General features: G+C 52.5%; 1 protein-coding gene across 3 annotated transcripts in view; it reads right to left on the reverse strand.

Moving 5' to 3' along the window:
- IGF2BP2 (insulin like growth factor 2 mRNA binding protein 2) overlaps positions 1 to 15,671 on the reverse strand; it is a 101,484-nt gene that overhangs the window by 1,978 nt on the left and 83,835 nt on the right. For all 3 annotated transcript variants that reach the window (XM_039488297.1, XM_039488296.1, XM_039488299.1), the window contains 4 exons: positions 12,653 to 12,769; positions 5,017 to 5,091; positions 3,448 to 3,579; positions 2,394 to 2,507 (listed from right to left, as the gene is read on the reverse strand). In XM_039488297.1, the coding sequence (XP_039344231.1) occupies positions 2,394 to 2,507; positions 3,448 to 3,579; positions 5,017 to 5,091; positions 12,653 to 12,769 (438 nt within the window). The remainder of the gene's footprint in view (positions 1 to 2,393; positions 2,508 to 3,447; positions 3,580 to 5,016; positions 5,092 to 12,652; positions 12,770 to 15,671) is intronic.

Consider the following 15,671-nt stretch of genomic DNA (forward strand, 5'->3'; position numbering starts at 1 on the left):
GGGCTGGCTGGGGCTGAATTTCCATCCCTCCGTGACCTGGCTCAGTTGTACGAAGCAAACCCTTGTGTGCCAGTCGTGCTGTCACTTCCACACTGTGACAGTGATGCCTGCCCCTCACACTGCCTATCCATGCAGTGAAAGCCTGGCACGGCAGCGCCTACAGCAGAGCAGGGTTCTACTGGGCCTAGCGTGTCAGTCACCGCTCGGCTGCTAAATCCTGACTCCATGTGACCCCATAATTTGAAAATCCTGTGTGTAACCCCAGAACTTGACAGTACTGCAGTCAGCCATCTTGTGTGTCCAGCAACCACTAGCTGAAAACCAAATGCCCCAGAGCTAGGAATAGTCTTAGGCCCTGAAGGGCAAGGCCATGCAGCTGCATGTTTGTGGTTTGCTAATCAGAATGGGAGGAAAGGGCAGAGAGTCAATGCACCATGAGAACGGGAGGCATGTTTGGAGAATCGACCTTGGTTAAGTGCCCCTGACACACGTGTTTTATTGTTGTTAAGACTAGAAATACTAGAAATGTTTTGATGATGAGAAATAACGAATAGTTTGCTGAAATTAGGGGTTACTATGGTGACCTACCAGGAGTCACTATGAGTTATGTGCTTTGTTTAAGTTAGCTATAAAAGATTAGGCAAAAGGATACATTTTGGAGCAGCCTGAGGAAGCTTTCCTTTGGGCAAGGAGCTGGCACCTTAATTCCCCAGCAGCTAGGTAGAAGAAGGGCACCTGAAAGGCTGGTAGCTGATTCCTCAAAACCATTCCAGACTTTGGGTAAATATAGACGTTTGGGATGCGCTAACCCTGCTGCTACACTACAGCATACGTGTGTATGTATGTGTATGTGTGCTTAAGAGCTAATAAAAAGTAGTTTTAGGTAAAAGCTCTCTTGTTTGTACCAATCATTTATCAGATGGAGGAGCTGTATCCCCACTGATTTATTCCTGACACCACCTAGAGAGAAGCAGTTAAGTTACCAAGGCAAGGAGTTCTGAAAACCCTGGGTAATAAATACCCCCCACTCTTCTATGCTGGGTTGTGCCGTGATGTGTGGCCAGGTGAGCAGGACTAAGGAGATGGTCTTTCTATTTAGCCTTTAGGGAAGACTCTAATGGCTTCCATTAGCCTAGAGACAGTCAGTACAGGCTGGATGCTGCCCGTGGCGATGACCGGACAGGTTCTCTCCCCCTTTGCTCTTGCAGCACAAAGAGGCACCAAACTGGGCATCGGCAGGCGCTTGTGCGCGCTCATCAGGCCCCTTATGTTTGGAAAATCTCGGTCCTAGTCCATAATTTATAACCAACAAAATCATATACCAGCATGTTCCACCCTTGTCAGCTTGGGTGCGCTCACTGTGGTGCTACAGAACAGGCTCCTGCCAACCACAGGGCTGGAACATTCTAGAACAGTGGTTCTCAAGCTATTGTACTGGTGACCCCTTTCACATAGTAAGCCTCTGAGTGCAACCCCCCTCTTATAAATTAAAAACACTTATTTATATATTTAACACCATTATAAACGCTGGAGGCAAAGCAGGGTTTGGGGTGGAGGCTGACAGCTCACGACCCCCCCCCATATAATAACCTCATGACCCCCTGAGGGGTCCCGACCCCCACTTTGAGATCCCCTGTTCTAGAAGGGTCAGGGAAATAACCACCTATAGCCCTGAGCTCTCCAGGTGGACAGATACGGACACAGATCTGTATCAAACTAACACTGACAGAATGGCTCCAGTCAGCAGTTGGACCTGCAAGACCCCAGCTGTCACCTGGGGATGGTGTGAGGGGTAGACTTCTTTTTTTTTGGGGGGGGGGAGAGGGAGGAAGGAAATTAAATGCAAAATTCTACTCAGATGCAATGTGACTGAGGCAAATTTAAGCAAACTAATGGTCAGGCAATGGAAAGGTTCAGGTGAATACAACTCTGACCTCTTTGCTCACGGGTTAGGTTGTGAAATGTGTGTACGCTGATATCCACAGTGGGACTGATCCAGTTTGCCTTGACATCAATGCCCAAGTTCCTATTGACTCCAATGGGAACAGGGTGAGAGCTGATGTGTGCAATGTGGGAAAGTTAACAGTACTAGAATGGTAACAATCATTTACAAATGAACTGCTTCAGTATCACATGAACAGAGCTGGTTACACGTATAGGAAACCAAGTGACGTGTGTGTGATACGTACACTTTAAATCTAGGGACAACATACCCAAATGCACGTACTGAAATGGTTTTGTACTTATGGGAAGCCAGGCCTCACACCCTTGTATCAGAACCAAGGCAGGATTTGTATAGATAATACAGATTTTGTCCTTAATGTGAAGGGGCGGACAGATTTCCCTTCTGCCACAAAATACTTTGGAAATTGAAAAATATTCATGCCCTATACCTGACTGGCAAAGAAATGCCCGATGATTTTAACGACAACTTCCTCATTCTCATCAGGAGTTTGGTCACGGGGGACAATGACTTCTGCACTGGTTAAGTTCTGCAGTTCGTTCACCTGTAGCAAGAGAAGTTTTAACAACAGTTTGTGTGCATTGTTAACCACTCCAGCTACTGCACCTACCCCCAAACCGATCCTGGGATTTCCTCAAAGCCCAGCCAGGAGCAGGACAGCCAGCAGGGGTGTTCTGCTCTTCCGGTGTGTCTGCTCCAGCGGGCTGCTTGGGGTGTGGAAGAGATGGGCTAGGGCTGTGGTCAATGGATCCAGCGCTCTATGGATCCTGGACGGGCTGCACCCGGCGGACAGACTGGGAGCTCTCTGTCTCCCTCCTTAGCACCTCCAGGCAAAGCATGTTTACCACGGCTTTGTTCACTGGAGACTGGACTCTACACTGTTAGCCATAGGCAGAGTCCAACCAGCCGACTGGAGGGATCTCTCCCCTCTTCCCACACACCTTTGTACCTTGCTGGGCTTCTCAGATCAGCAGCAGTATGAGCTCAGCTCTGCTCACCCAGCTGTGGCAGTGCCCAGCAATTCCAAATACCCTCCCCCTAAGGAATCAGGACATCCCCCAAAGTGACTGAAGGATGGGTAGCTAATGGCTCTGCAGTGCCTCCAGCTGGCCAATAAGTATAGGGAAGGACTCAGTGAGAGACAGTTTTGGCTCAGGCATCAGCAGGACTGGCACCAGAGGCGGTGATGCCAATCTAACACAGCAGAGACTCTCCTGCCAGGGCTGCTGGTGCAGTTCACTGGGAAAGACCCAACAGCACAGGACCGTGGTCCATGTCTGCTGCAGGATCAGAGCTGTTTGCATTACTGAAGGCCCTGAAGTGACCCCAGCTGCTTTGCTGGGTGTGTGCGCAGGGGTGTCCTGTCCCATGTGATTCTCTCTCCATGCTGGGCGGCTATAAAAAAGCTACAGAACAATCAGCAAACAAAGCCAAAGGAATGTCAGCTCCACGGCTCCCCCCTCTCCTGGGTCTGGCTGATGTACCGTTTTGCCACCTTTGCCTATCACGCGTCCAGCTGCAGAGGAAGGCACCTTGATGTGGGCTTCAAGCTTCACTTCTTCTTTGGGATTAAAGAAGTTTTCTTCCTTCAGTTTGCCAAATATCCGGCCCTGGGCCTGGAGAGGAAGAAGATCCCATGGTGAATTCCAGGCTCAAGCTCTCTATTTCTGTGCACGTGGGGCAGGGAAGGGAGAACTGGGCTTGGCCACAGCGAGGGAGAAGAGTGGTCTATGGGCTAAATCACCGGACAGGGAGGCAAGGTGAGTTCTTGGCTCCCTTAGACCCCCTGGGGGGCCAAGGCCAGGGTTCAGAGGCACCCCACACGCAGCAGCTCCCAGTTAGGCATCTTGCTGAAGTGGCCAGATTTTCAAATGCTCTTAGCGTCCAGTGACTCTGGATCAGGCCCCTATCCTGGGTACTTAGCACGCTGGGACATCTGGTCCTTCACCTACTGGAGCTCGGCTCCCTGCCTGCACGATGGGAATAACACCACTCCCTGGGGCTGCCTTGTCTGTGCGGCACCTCATGCTCTGGGGCTCCATCCAGGCGCCACCTCACGCGCCAGGGCCCTGCACTCCTGAAATTCTACATGGCCAGTTCTGTACCACGAGCCCAGAGGGCATCGTGATGGCCAGAGGAGGACCCTGGGATCCCGAGGCAGGACTGTTGGCAGTCTCCTTCCGGTAAGTGCAGAGTGGAAGCGGGCCATCGAGGCAGTGCTGCCCCCTGCTGATAGCCCAACTGCCTTTTGCAGAATGCAACTGTTACTAGTCCTGTAGGTCCATAGCTCTTGTGAGTGCAGAGGATACAACTCTGAGGTGTGCTTTACCCCTGTTCCTTTCAAGGAGGTGTTGACACAGAAGCATAATGACAACATGACGCCCATGAACATGGCTAACTGTCTGAGAACTGATCGCTTCTGCAGTGACACTCAGCTGCTCTGGAATTGTAGGGGGAGCCCGAGACTGCAGGCGGAACCGGAGCTGAGCTCTGCCAATGTGTCCCTATAATGCTGAGCTTTGGCTCCCTGCTGGGCAGCAGCACCCTCTCCTGGCTGTAAAAGGGTCATGCAGCCCCCCTTCTGGGTGGCTGTCTGCAGACAGGGGGCCTCCACCCCAGGCCGGGAGCACATCTGGGCAGTTAGCTCTCTTCATGCATGGAGCCTGCATGGACGGGACAGAGCAGGCTGCCTCATTAGCAAAACCAGGCAAGGCACTGTGCCCGGGGCACCCTGCCAGCCCTCCCCCCACTCCTCTGGGGCACAAACATCCCCTCAGATAGGTGTGAGGGCACACAGCAGCAGGGCCCGCAAACAGCACGGCCCTCCCACTGGCAACAAGGAGGAGATGCTACTGCTGAGCCTCAGCTCCCTTCACACAGGATCAGGCCCATCAGTCTGCTCTCTCCCCTCCCTGCTAACCCGGAGTTCTCAGAGCTACCCTTTAAAGCATGTGTTTGCTCTGGCTTCTCCAGGGCCGAGCACCCGGGGGCTCTGAATCTGTACAGTGTCACAGAGCCCCTGCTTCGCTCCGCCCTACCCGCTTCCCACTGACCTTAAACTGGGCTTCCGGGGGCCCGGTGATGATGACCATCCTCTCGCTGGCATCTGGACCCTCTGCTGGTGCAATCTGCGAGCCACACAGAGGCAAGTGATTAACAGCAACATGAGCCTGGCACTCTCTCCCCAAGCCCCCGCACCTGACCCTGGGTCTGCCCCCCCATCAGAGCACTCAGACTGTGTGTGTCATGGGGAGCTCAGCCAGATCTCAGGAAGGCGTCAGAGTGTTCACGGTATTTCATGTTCTTTAATGGATGCAGAGTGGAATTTGCTCTGTCTACAAAAAGCCTGATTTCACACTAGAGTAGTTCAGAACTGGACTGGCTGGGAAACAAGGATTTTCTCCAGGAGAAGTTTAGACAAAAATGAATTCCCTCTCCTTTTCATCAGCATTTCCCTTTGAGGGTTTTCAGCAAAAGGGGACATTGCTTGCAAACATTTCTGTTGTGTTGAAAGGCCCATTGAGCTGGCCTGACAAACTCTGCCGAGATCTGAGCATTTGGGTGCTGTGCAGAAGGGCTTGCAGACGTGCCCAGCTCCCTAGATCTCTGCCTGCACGTTGCTGAAAAAATAATGTAGGCTCTGAACATGCAATTGGCTGCGCTGGATTGTGCCGAGTCCTGCACAAACAGGGAGGTGTGCAGTCACAGTGCCCCTGATGACAGAGGCACCTGGAGGCTTGAGGGGGTCAGTTGCAAGGTGTGTTAGCAGATGCTAGCGGGCAGCATGCCTTTATCTAGCCCCCGCCGACTTCAGGGGAGTGGCACTGGGGGGTCTGTTCTGTGGAAATGGGATCGGACAGGCCCTCTGTCTTGAGACAAGCTCAACACGAGAGTCCAGCAGCATTTGCCATGGCACTCACACTGCCTTCACATGGGAAGAGTTAAACACTGATTCATGCATTACGTTCACCCTGACTCAAGAATGACACACCGGCTGACCCACGTTGCGGTGGCCTGGAACCCAGCTCCCAAGTGTGTCTGTCTGCATCACTGAGTCACTGCCCATGAGTATCAGCTGCTCCCTACGGCAAGCTGCCTTCCCTGGACCCAGCTACATTTCCCTGAGGGGGTGGTGTGTGTGTGGGAAGGGGCACTGCTGTGCAGAGATATTCGGTCTTCACATGTCAAAAGCCATGTGAGCAGCCGGGGGCTCAGCCTGCCCCTCACTATGGGCTCCCCCCGGACCCAAGGAGAGGAGCTGTGTCCCCAGTTACAGTGGAATGGGAAGCTGCCAATAGTGTCTATGTTCAGTATACGCTGGCTCAGCCCAGAGGAGGGAGAGTTCGTTTCTCCTAGGGGAATGAACGAAGAGCGGCAGGTCACCGCTGTCTTCGCTGCACAGGTCAGCCTGGTGATTGGCGCCTGGGTCTGGGCACCTGGGTGAGCCCAGCCTGAGTGTGGGCTGGGCACCCCCATGACAAAGCCCTTCCCCCAGCACTCTGTCCCCCTCGTCCTGTATTCCTCGCATCAGCCAGGAGTGATGCTGGAGGCGGGGTAAGCTGAACAAGTGGAACTATTAAATCCTGTGCACTGCTGTCCACGTGGCTGCGTTGCATCCAGTCCAGCTCCCTGCACTGCCTGGCCTGCTGGTGTCCCCTCAGTGACAGTCCCTCCAGGGAGCATGGGCCCAATGACTCCAGTCCCGCTGGTCATGGTCCATCTTCACGATTTTACAGACACTGCAATACAGTCTGACACCCAGCTCCCAACCCAGGTCCCTCGGCCAGAAGCTCCTAGCACAGAGCCAAGCTGGGCTTGTCTTTACCCAGACTCAGCTGGTCACAGGCTCTGGAACACACTTTGGTCTCCTCAGCAGGCAACTGCACCAGGAGCAACCTAGCTCCATCTTCCTGTCATCTCTCTCCAAGCCCAGCAAACTGTCTCTGGAGTCTCCTCCGTCCCTGAGGGGTCGGTCTCTGCATGGTTCTGTCCCTCCATTTGGAGGGGATCTCTGTATCGCTGTGCGCTCTCTCTGGGTGCTGTGTCTGCTGGCTCCCAAGTGTCTCCTCTTCCTTCGGGTCACTCGTCCCTCCTGTGCATTCACCTCGTGTGATCTGTGTGCCACTGCACCCCTTACCCCTCCCTTCTAGTACCTGCTTTCTCTGCTTCTTGGCCATCTCCTTTCACAGCATCTCCATTCTTCTGGCTGCAACAGATCTCCCTTTACTGGTAGCAGGGTTTTGGTCCTTCATCCCACTATTTCCTTGATCTGGACTGTTTGGCACCCCTGTGTGCCAAAATTGCTAACAAAGAGGAAGAAGAGGAGGAGGAAGAGGAAACAGCCTTGTGTAACAGTCTCTTAGCTGTTTTCATGGCTGATTCCACCTTTCTATTACTCTGGGGGTACGCTGCATCTGAATAGCACTGAATAGCGCTGCTTTTCCTTGAAGGTAAATACGTCTGCTCCCACCTGTTCCCATGGGTAGGCTGGCAGCTCACGTGGTAACACGGTCTCCTTCTGCTGGCGGCTATCACGTGACAGACAAGTGTTACACCCTTCTATCCATGGGCAGAGTTGTGTATCCATTCACAGCTAGTAAAATACACTCTCAAGCCAGGCTCAGACAGCTGTCAATGCCCAGGTGTGAGGTGTGTATTTTTTGCCTGACATCTTTCCTTACTGTGGCAAGGACAACAGTTCTCTGTCCTCAAAATATGATTCTGACCTACACTCTCAGTTCATTTTTCATTTGAAAATTTGGTTCTGCTCCTACCAGAAGTTGGCTTTCGTCTTCTGGCCTCTCTGGTTGGATGTCTTTTTCTGCAGCCTCTTTGGGAGATAGCTCTCCTGCCTGGTAGTACTTCAGGGTGGGGCATCCATTATCATTGGTTTCAGTGTGTCCAATGCTTAATGTTGGGGACCTGCCAGTCCCACTCAATATCCTGCCTCAGGAGCTGTTGTATGGGTTCCGCCACTGCAGCCAGAACTTGGACAGAACATTGTCGTTCCTACAAACCACTGCATCCCTTTCACACCCTCTGGAGCATGCTTTGAGCTTGTTGGGATCCACTTTCAGTGCCCTTGCTATGAGCTGGTGTCCAGTGTATGGCACCTCATGCTGTTTGATTGACTTCTTTTTGGAGCTGAGTTTTATATTTTTGTCCCAGCATCATTGTAGAAAAGCCTGTTTTCTGTCACTGTCTCGTTCAGCATCTGTATTGTTGCTCTCTTCACTTACAATGAGGATATCATCTGCAATTATGTTCACCCCAGGCAGTCTTTCCAGCACTTGGGTGAGTCTTCTCTGGAACACATCTGGTGATGGGCTTATGCCCATCACCATGTGCAGCCACCTGTAGTGACCAAATGTTGTTGCAAAGGTTGTCAGCCAGCTTATTTGCCAAACCCCATTCCTTACATCAGAGACCATAAAGATTTGCCTTTGGAGAGTTCTAGCAAGATGGCATCAATGGTAGGCAGTGGATAGTGTCATCTTTTCAATCCCTGGTTCAGTGGCTTTGGGTCTATGCAGATGTGTAATTTGCCTGATGGCTTCTGTACACCTCCATGCTGCTTACTGAGGGTATACTGGCTCTGCATGTGCTATGATACCCCCACTCTGCAGACTGTTAAACTCCTTGTGCCCCAGATTACACAGTCCTACCAGAGCTGTCCTTTGCGCTAAGCGCACAGGTTCCATTGTGGGGTCTATTTCCAGGAACAGCTTTCCTGCTAGGCCCCCGTTGCCTTGGAACACATCCCCATATGCTTTTGCCATTGCCTCCATTGTCCATGGGACTCCTCCTTTTTCTTCTTGCTCTGCAGCTGTGAAATTCTGATGCTGCCCTCAGTCACATCCAGGGCTTGTACAGCTGTATGCCCCAAGAGGGGTCTGTGGTGCTTGCCATCTGCCACCACAAACTTCAGCTGGCCCTGGCTGTTATTTTCCAGACTAGTTACTATGAGGTGACATATTTTTCTATGGGCTGCATTGTGCTCTCATTATTATTACATTATTAGATTGCACCTGCTCTTCGAAATGGGTGTGTGAGTCCAATTCACCTTGAGGAATCACATTCCAGGAGGCCCCACTCTTCAGCTGAAATTGCACAGGGTGTTTCCTTGTTAACATTGCAGCATGCACGAAGGTTGGTACCATCTCCTCCTGCTTTCCTGTCCCAACAGCCTGAGCCCAATATGCCCATCTTGTACAAGTCTGACAATCTTTGGGGACCTTTGTCTGCTTTGCCCACACTGGTTCAGTTTGTCTTGTTCCTTGCAGTGCTGTCCTGGCACAGGGCCTATCTCTACCTGCTCAAGCCGTCTCCCATGGTAAATTCATCTCACGGAGCCCTGGCCACCTGCTCGCCTTTGCTGTTGTCTCATTGTACGTACTTCTGGGGCTGTCATTCTTTCTCTTGCAGCTTCCACTGCATGTCACATGGGTAAACATCTGTCTAGTCTGAGATCACCTTCCCAGAGCAGCCGCTCCCACAGGCGGGATCCCCAGTGCCGCAGACTGTCCTGTCCTGAATCAAGGAGTCTGACAAGTCCCCAGAATCACATGTGGCAGTCAGTGTGTGTAAGGCAGTAGCATAGGGATCCATCCCCTTCCCTTAGGATGGGTTTCTAGTCACTCTGCAGTTCTGCATCGGGGAGCAACAGGGCGCTGCTGTGAGGCTTGAGGCCATGGTGAGCCTCAGAGCGGTGCCGACCTCTCTGCTCTGTTCCCTAGTATGGTAAAGTAGCAGTTTCACTTTCCTGCTGTTGTCATCCTCCTGCATGGCCAGGTCTGTGCACAGCTCAGCTCCTCCTTCGCCCGGGTCCATCGCTGGGCTAGGTTTGTGCCTGCACAATCCAGGGCTGGGGGTGTCAGACCGAGTGCCACGGCTCACGCTGCCAGCTGCTGTGCTGCAGAGAACTCACCGCTCTGGTGCTGCCACCGCGTTTCATTTGCAAAGAGTGAGGCTAGAGATGGGTAAGCTGAACAAGTGGAACTTTATTAAACCCTCTGCACTGCTCTGTTCACGTGACCACACTGCTTCCAGCCTAGCTCCCCGCACTACCTGTTCTGCTGGTGTCTCATCACTAATAGTCCCTCCAGGGAACACGGCTGCTCTGACTCCAGTGTGTCTGGAGGTACACCCCATAGGTCTTTGTGCTGAGACTCTAGGATTAATTCCCAGGCAATTAAGATGAATGCAGATGAACTTGTCTGTTCCTTTTTGGGGGGGGAGGGGCAGAAAGGGGGGGATTGTGGGAAGGGATTGGAGGCCTATCAGCACTTGAGTGATTTAGCCTGTGTCCTCACTACAAAGCGGGAAGGTTCCAGCCTGAGCTAAAATGGAGAGACTGGGTTCTACCTATCCCCTGGGTCAGCTAGCCAGGGCTTAAAGCACCTCCAGACCCAGGGCAGAGGTTATTGTGTATGGTAGGGAGCCTGATTTAACTGTGCAGTGAAGATAGACCCTCACCTAGTAAACTGGTGCTCAGCACCCTCTAGATAGCTGCCATGCATATTCCATGCCACCCCATGCAGCACTGCACAGGGGGCAGAGAACACTGCTCTGAGAGCACAGATGGGAGTGCTCCACAGGTCACCCCCCCAGCGTAGGGTTCAGTAGGAGCATGGGAAGTGGATAGGAAGTAACTAAGAACATAAGAGCGGCCATACGGGGTCAGACGAAAGGTCCATCTAGCCCAGTATCCTGTCTTCTGACAGTGGCCAATGCCAGGTGTCCCAGAGGGAATGAACAGAACAGGTAATCATCAAGTGATCCATCCCCTGTCACCCATTCCCAGCTTCTGGCAAACAGAGGCTAGGGACATCATCTCTGCCTATCCTGGCTAATAGCCATTGATGGACCCATCCTTCATGAACTTATCTAGTTCTTTTTTTGAACCCTGTCATCCTCTTGGCCTTCACAATATCCTCTGGCAAAGAGTTCCACAGGTTGACTGTGATTTGTGTGAAGAAACACTTTCTTTTGTTTGTTTTAAACCTGCTATTAATTTCATTTGGTGGCCCCTAGTTCTTGTGTTATGAGAAGGAGTAAATAACACTTCCTTCTTTACTTTCTCCACACCAGTCATGATTTTATAGCCCTCTATCATATCCCCCTCTTTTCCAAGCTGAAAAGTCCCAGTCTTATTAATCGCTTCTCATACGGAAGCCGTTCCATACCCCTAAGCATTTTTGTTGCCCCTTTGTGTACCTTTTCCAATTCCAATATCTCTTTTCTGAGAAAAGAAAAACTAAGGAAAAAAGAGATGGAGAGAGATCCTCCAAATATAGGGAGTAGGGGTGCTGTGCTACCCATTTTATTTGCAGGGGTGTCCTTCTGGCTCTTCCATGGGTGCACTTTCACCATGAAAAATGTACTGGGTTGTACCCTATCCTTCTGCTGCAGCCTCGTGGCAGGCAAAAATAAATGATACCTGGTGAGCGAGTGGAGCAAGTCCTTCACACCAGGAAGGAGACTCAGTCTCCCGTTACAGTGATTCAACCATGGCAAACTATTTTATCTTCCAAGTGACCCTGCTTTTTCTAAAGGATCTGAGGGGGGCTTGACCTGTGAGTCAGAGCTCTAGACCGGTCTTGGGCTGTGTCGAGCATTAAATATCCCTGTCCATTCAGCTTTCCTGATGGTTTTATAATTGTGCACTAGAAAGCACATGGGGGCTATTCCATTAGAGAAGTATTTGTGTTTGCAGCCGTCTTGTTCAACAAGAAACACACTCTGCACCCAGGACACCTGTCTGAGGGGTTCACGCTGGCATGCTTTTCCCCAAAGCTCCTTACACCCAGACACTGGTTAGATTGAACTCTGGTTTCTCCCCAGGCGGCTCCAGTAAAACAAGGACTGGATCGATGGGGAAGGAAGCTGCACTGAAGAGACAGGCATCAACGGTGGCATGTGTCTCTCTCCTCTGCTGTGGGTTAGTATGTCTAGTGGTTAGAGTAGGACTGGGAGGGCAGGAGATCCTGGCCTCATCATCAGTGGCCTTACTCAAATCACTTCAAACTTCTGGCCAACAATTTCAAAGAGGGGGAATCAAATTAGGCAGCTAGGTCCATACTGAGGCACCTGCCTGCCAGAGTGGCTCAGTACCTGCAGCTCCTGTCACCTTTAGTGGGGACCGGCTGAAAATGGAGCCATTCTGACAAATGTCTCATTTTGAAGCGGTCAGGTCTGAATACTGCATTTCTGCCCCTCCATTTCCCTAGCGGTGTGGTGGGGACCATCCCATTCACCCACCCCAGGGGCCAGCAGCACTGGTACAATGCCTGCCTGTGAGTAGTCAGCTAATCACCATTGCGGTGGTATTCCCCACATCAGAAGAGCTGCACAGGTTTCAGCAGCACCACCCCCTGTAGCTCACGGAAGCTGAGAGATTTGGGGATGGCAGACACTCTGGAGTGACATCCCCCCGCTGGCTCACCAGAGGATGTCACCATCAACAGACATGATGCGGGAGGGGAGAGATCAGAGCCCTCAGGGGGACAGAGATGAAGAAGCATTTGGCACCCGAGCCTGAAATGGATTTAGGTGCCTGACTGCTGGGGTTCTGAGCCCCAGTGTGTCAAGGTACCGATTCCTTTCTCGGTGTCAGCTTGGCAGTTGGCTGGAAGACACCCGAGAGGAGGAGGGTGGGGATGAAGGCAGCCAGCCAGGCTCTTTGCTTACCTTGATAGAGGCGCCAGCGAATCTCGCCAGCTGTTTAATGTGTTGGCCTTTCTTCCCAATGATGGCACCCACTGCCTGCGTCGGGATGAATAAATTCACAACCTCCTGGGCCGGCAACTGAGAGGAGAGAGACAAACACAAACACAGAGCTCTCAGTCGGAACCCGGCCTGCCTGATGCTTTCCCAGCCGCTCAGCAGGCAGGGCAGGGTTCCATTTCATGGCTCTTGGACGCATGCAATCGGGGTACAGCTGATTTGCCCCCTGCGGGAGAAATTAAACCTGCAAAGCTGAGCATGTCTAAAATGCCTATGAAACCATGCTCTTCTCCTATGACGGGGTGGGAGGGTTCTCTTATTGTTATGCATTTCACTGCTTATGAAGACCTAGATATTTGAAATGTTACACCCCAGGAAGGCATCTAAATATCTGAACAGGCACTTGAGTTTTCAGATGATGCGTAAACAAGTGGGCACACAGAGCAGCATGCAAGAGATGCGATCTGCGTGTGGCACAGTGCAGCGAGCGATAGGGCAGGAGAGAGAAGCGTGGAGACAGCTGCGATGCAAACGAAATCATCACGCACAAGTATGTGGACAGCTTCCATGTGCTCTGATCCGCACAGCCCAGAGAAATGATATTCCTGGGCTGGAAGGGCCCAGCCTGAGTGCCTGCACAGAACAGATCAGAGACCCTTCCCCAGGGACTCCTGTGGGTGTGAACTAGGGACGATCTCCTAGAAAATGCCAGTCTTGATTTTAACATAGGTACGAGGACAGCTAGACTGATCTCGTGACGTAGCAAAGAGAGGCTGGGGTGGGGGATCAGGATGCCAGGCTCCTCCTTGATCCATCACAGAACTGCCACGGGTAAGGCGTCAGCCCCTGGGTAAGTCGCTAGGGCCCCCGGGATCTAAATGTCTTTAATTCTGGCTTTGAGAAAGGGTCTCTGCTCCCCTGCTGTGCTGCCAGGCAGGGCTTTGCAGAAAGACCTGGATGCAGGCTGCCGCTAATGCTGTACCAAAGCTGGGTCCCGTCCCCTTGCCAGCACCAGGGCCAGGCTAAAAAATTTTGGGGCCTTGTGTACTATGGTAATTGGGGGCCCCCTTTTCCCTGCCCCTGGGGGTGGAAGGCACAGGGGTGTCGGAGAGTGAACTACCCCACGTTCACTGCACCATGGCTCCCCGCTCTGGCCATCGGCTCTCACCCCAGCACACAGGCAGGCTGCCCCCACCCACTGCCTGGCCCTGGGTTGGGTTTGTGTGTCCAGCGACTAGTCCTGGCTCCGGTGCAGTGCCCAGCGGCAGAACAGTAACTGTCCCCACTGCACCAATAAGGGGGAGATGCTGACATGGCTTTGCGCACACGTCAGCTTAAACTGAAGATCCTTATCCATCTTGCAGGGTTAATGACCTAACGAGCAAGGCTTGCTCAGTGAGCTTTGGCAAAGGGCTCTGAGCCCTTTCCAGGGCAATAGGGGCTGGAACACTGACATGACAGGTTCACTGCTCGCCACGTAGGTGCACACAGCAAAGAGCGGGTCTCCGCACAGGCTCTCCAGCTGACACACAGTCAGAGAGGTGAGATCTGGGGGAGACGGAGGGCCCAGCCCACTCCCCTTCGAACTCCCCTGGAGAACTGCAACTGGAGCAGACCCAGGTCATAACCACAGCTGCAGACAGAAGTCACCAGATAATGTGGCTCAGACACACAGTGATACACAGGTCAAGATCCTGAACAAAGAGAATCTTCCCTTACTACTGTCGGGCCTGATCTTGCAACTCATACCCAGGGAATCACACCAGCCACAACAGGACTTCTCAGCCAAGCTGTGAGAATATGATGGGAAGTGTTGGTGAAAGGTCTAGGAGAGCCATTTCCATAAACAATCATCCGAAGCACTGCTGTGTATGACTGCGGAGCTAGCTGATGGAAGCCAAGCATATTCTGAGCATCGCTTAAATGAACCCCCTTGCTTTTCAAACAGGCTGACTGAATCAGGGCTCATTCGGGAGGCTGAGCCTGACTGCCCTGAGCACACCGTGTGTCGCTCTGCAAAGCCCCGAGAAATGCTACCGCCCCCAGAATGCAGTGTGATGGCTAGAAACCTAGGCTGATTCCCGGATACGCTCATGCAGGAAATGCTGGGATGCTGCTACGACTGGTCATGGACACATGGCCCTTCCCCCTTCTGCAAGCCCTGTGATGCACCTGCATTCTCAGATTAGCTGACCCAAGTGATGTGCATACAGAGACCGCTGTGATCTACCCCCTGCCCCCAATTCCATGTCACACCACACTCATGCCCAGGGCAGCCAGGAGGCCACACTCACACACAGCGGGTGAGCATGGAGGCACACATCACAGCCCTGCTCTCCTGCTGCAGGGGAGTGGGAGGGACACACACCACCTTGCCCAGCAGGCTTTACCAGTGCCCCTCTGCTGCTCTGGCTTGGAAGACCCTTGAAGATGCAGTGTCCTCAAGTACATGTGCATCCCAGTGCTCAGAGAAGGACGGGCTGGAGGAAGGGCTGGGGGAAAGGCAATGTTACCAGCTCCTGTGGTTTTGGCATGGTGGTGAGGGAAATCTTAGCCTGCTACAACCACAGCAGCCCCTGCCTGGGTGATGAAGGGCTTTGATCTCCAGAGCTGGCAATTTCTGTTTCAAAAAGCAAAAGTCACCTCTCTGAAGCAGAAGCCACACCCACAGCTTTGGCTGGGGTTCCTATGCACACATAGCAATGTGGCCTCCTCCTCTGACTGCAGCTCCCTTATTCGGGGGCCACTCCACATCCACCAAGGCCAGGCAACTGGCCCCTTTTCGCAAGTCCCTAGTTAGTGCTGACATACCATGTTCAGCACACAATCTGGAGCACACCTAACACACCTGCCAGTTCTTAATCCAAACTTCCCTAGGATCCTTGAGATCCACCTAGTAGCCACGCGGCCGTCCTGGGCCTGTGAACATTCTCTCCTCATGGCTTCTTCGCTTTTACCATCTGCATTTCTCATCTCGGCTGCT

This window comes from Mauremys reevesii, linkage group 9 (genome assembly GCF_016161935.1).
Source record: "Mauremys reevesii isolate NIE-2019 linkage group 9, ASM1616193v1, whole genome shotgun sequence".
NCBI classification, from domain to species: Eukaryota; Metazoa; Chordata; order Testudines; family Geoemydidae; genus Mauremys; species Mauremys reevesii.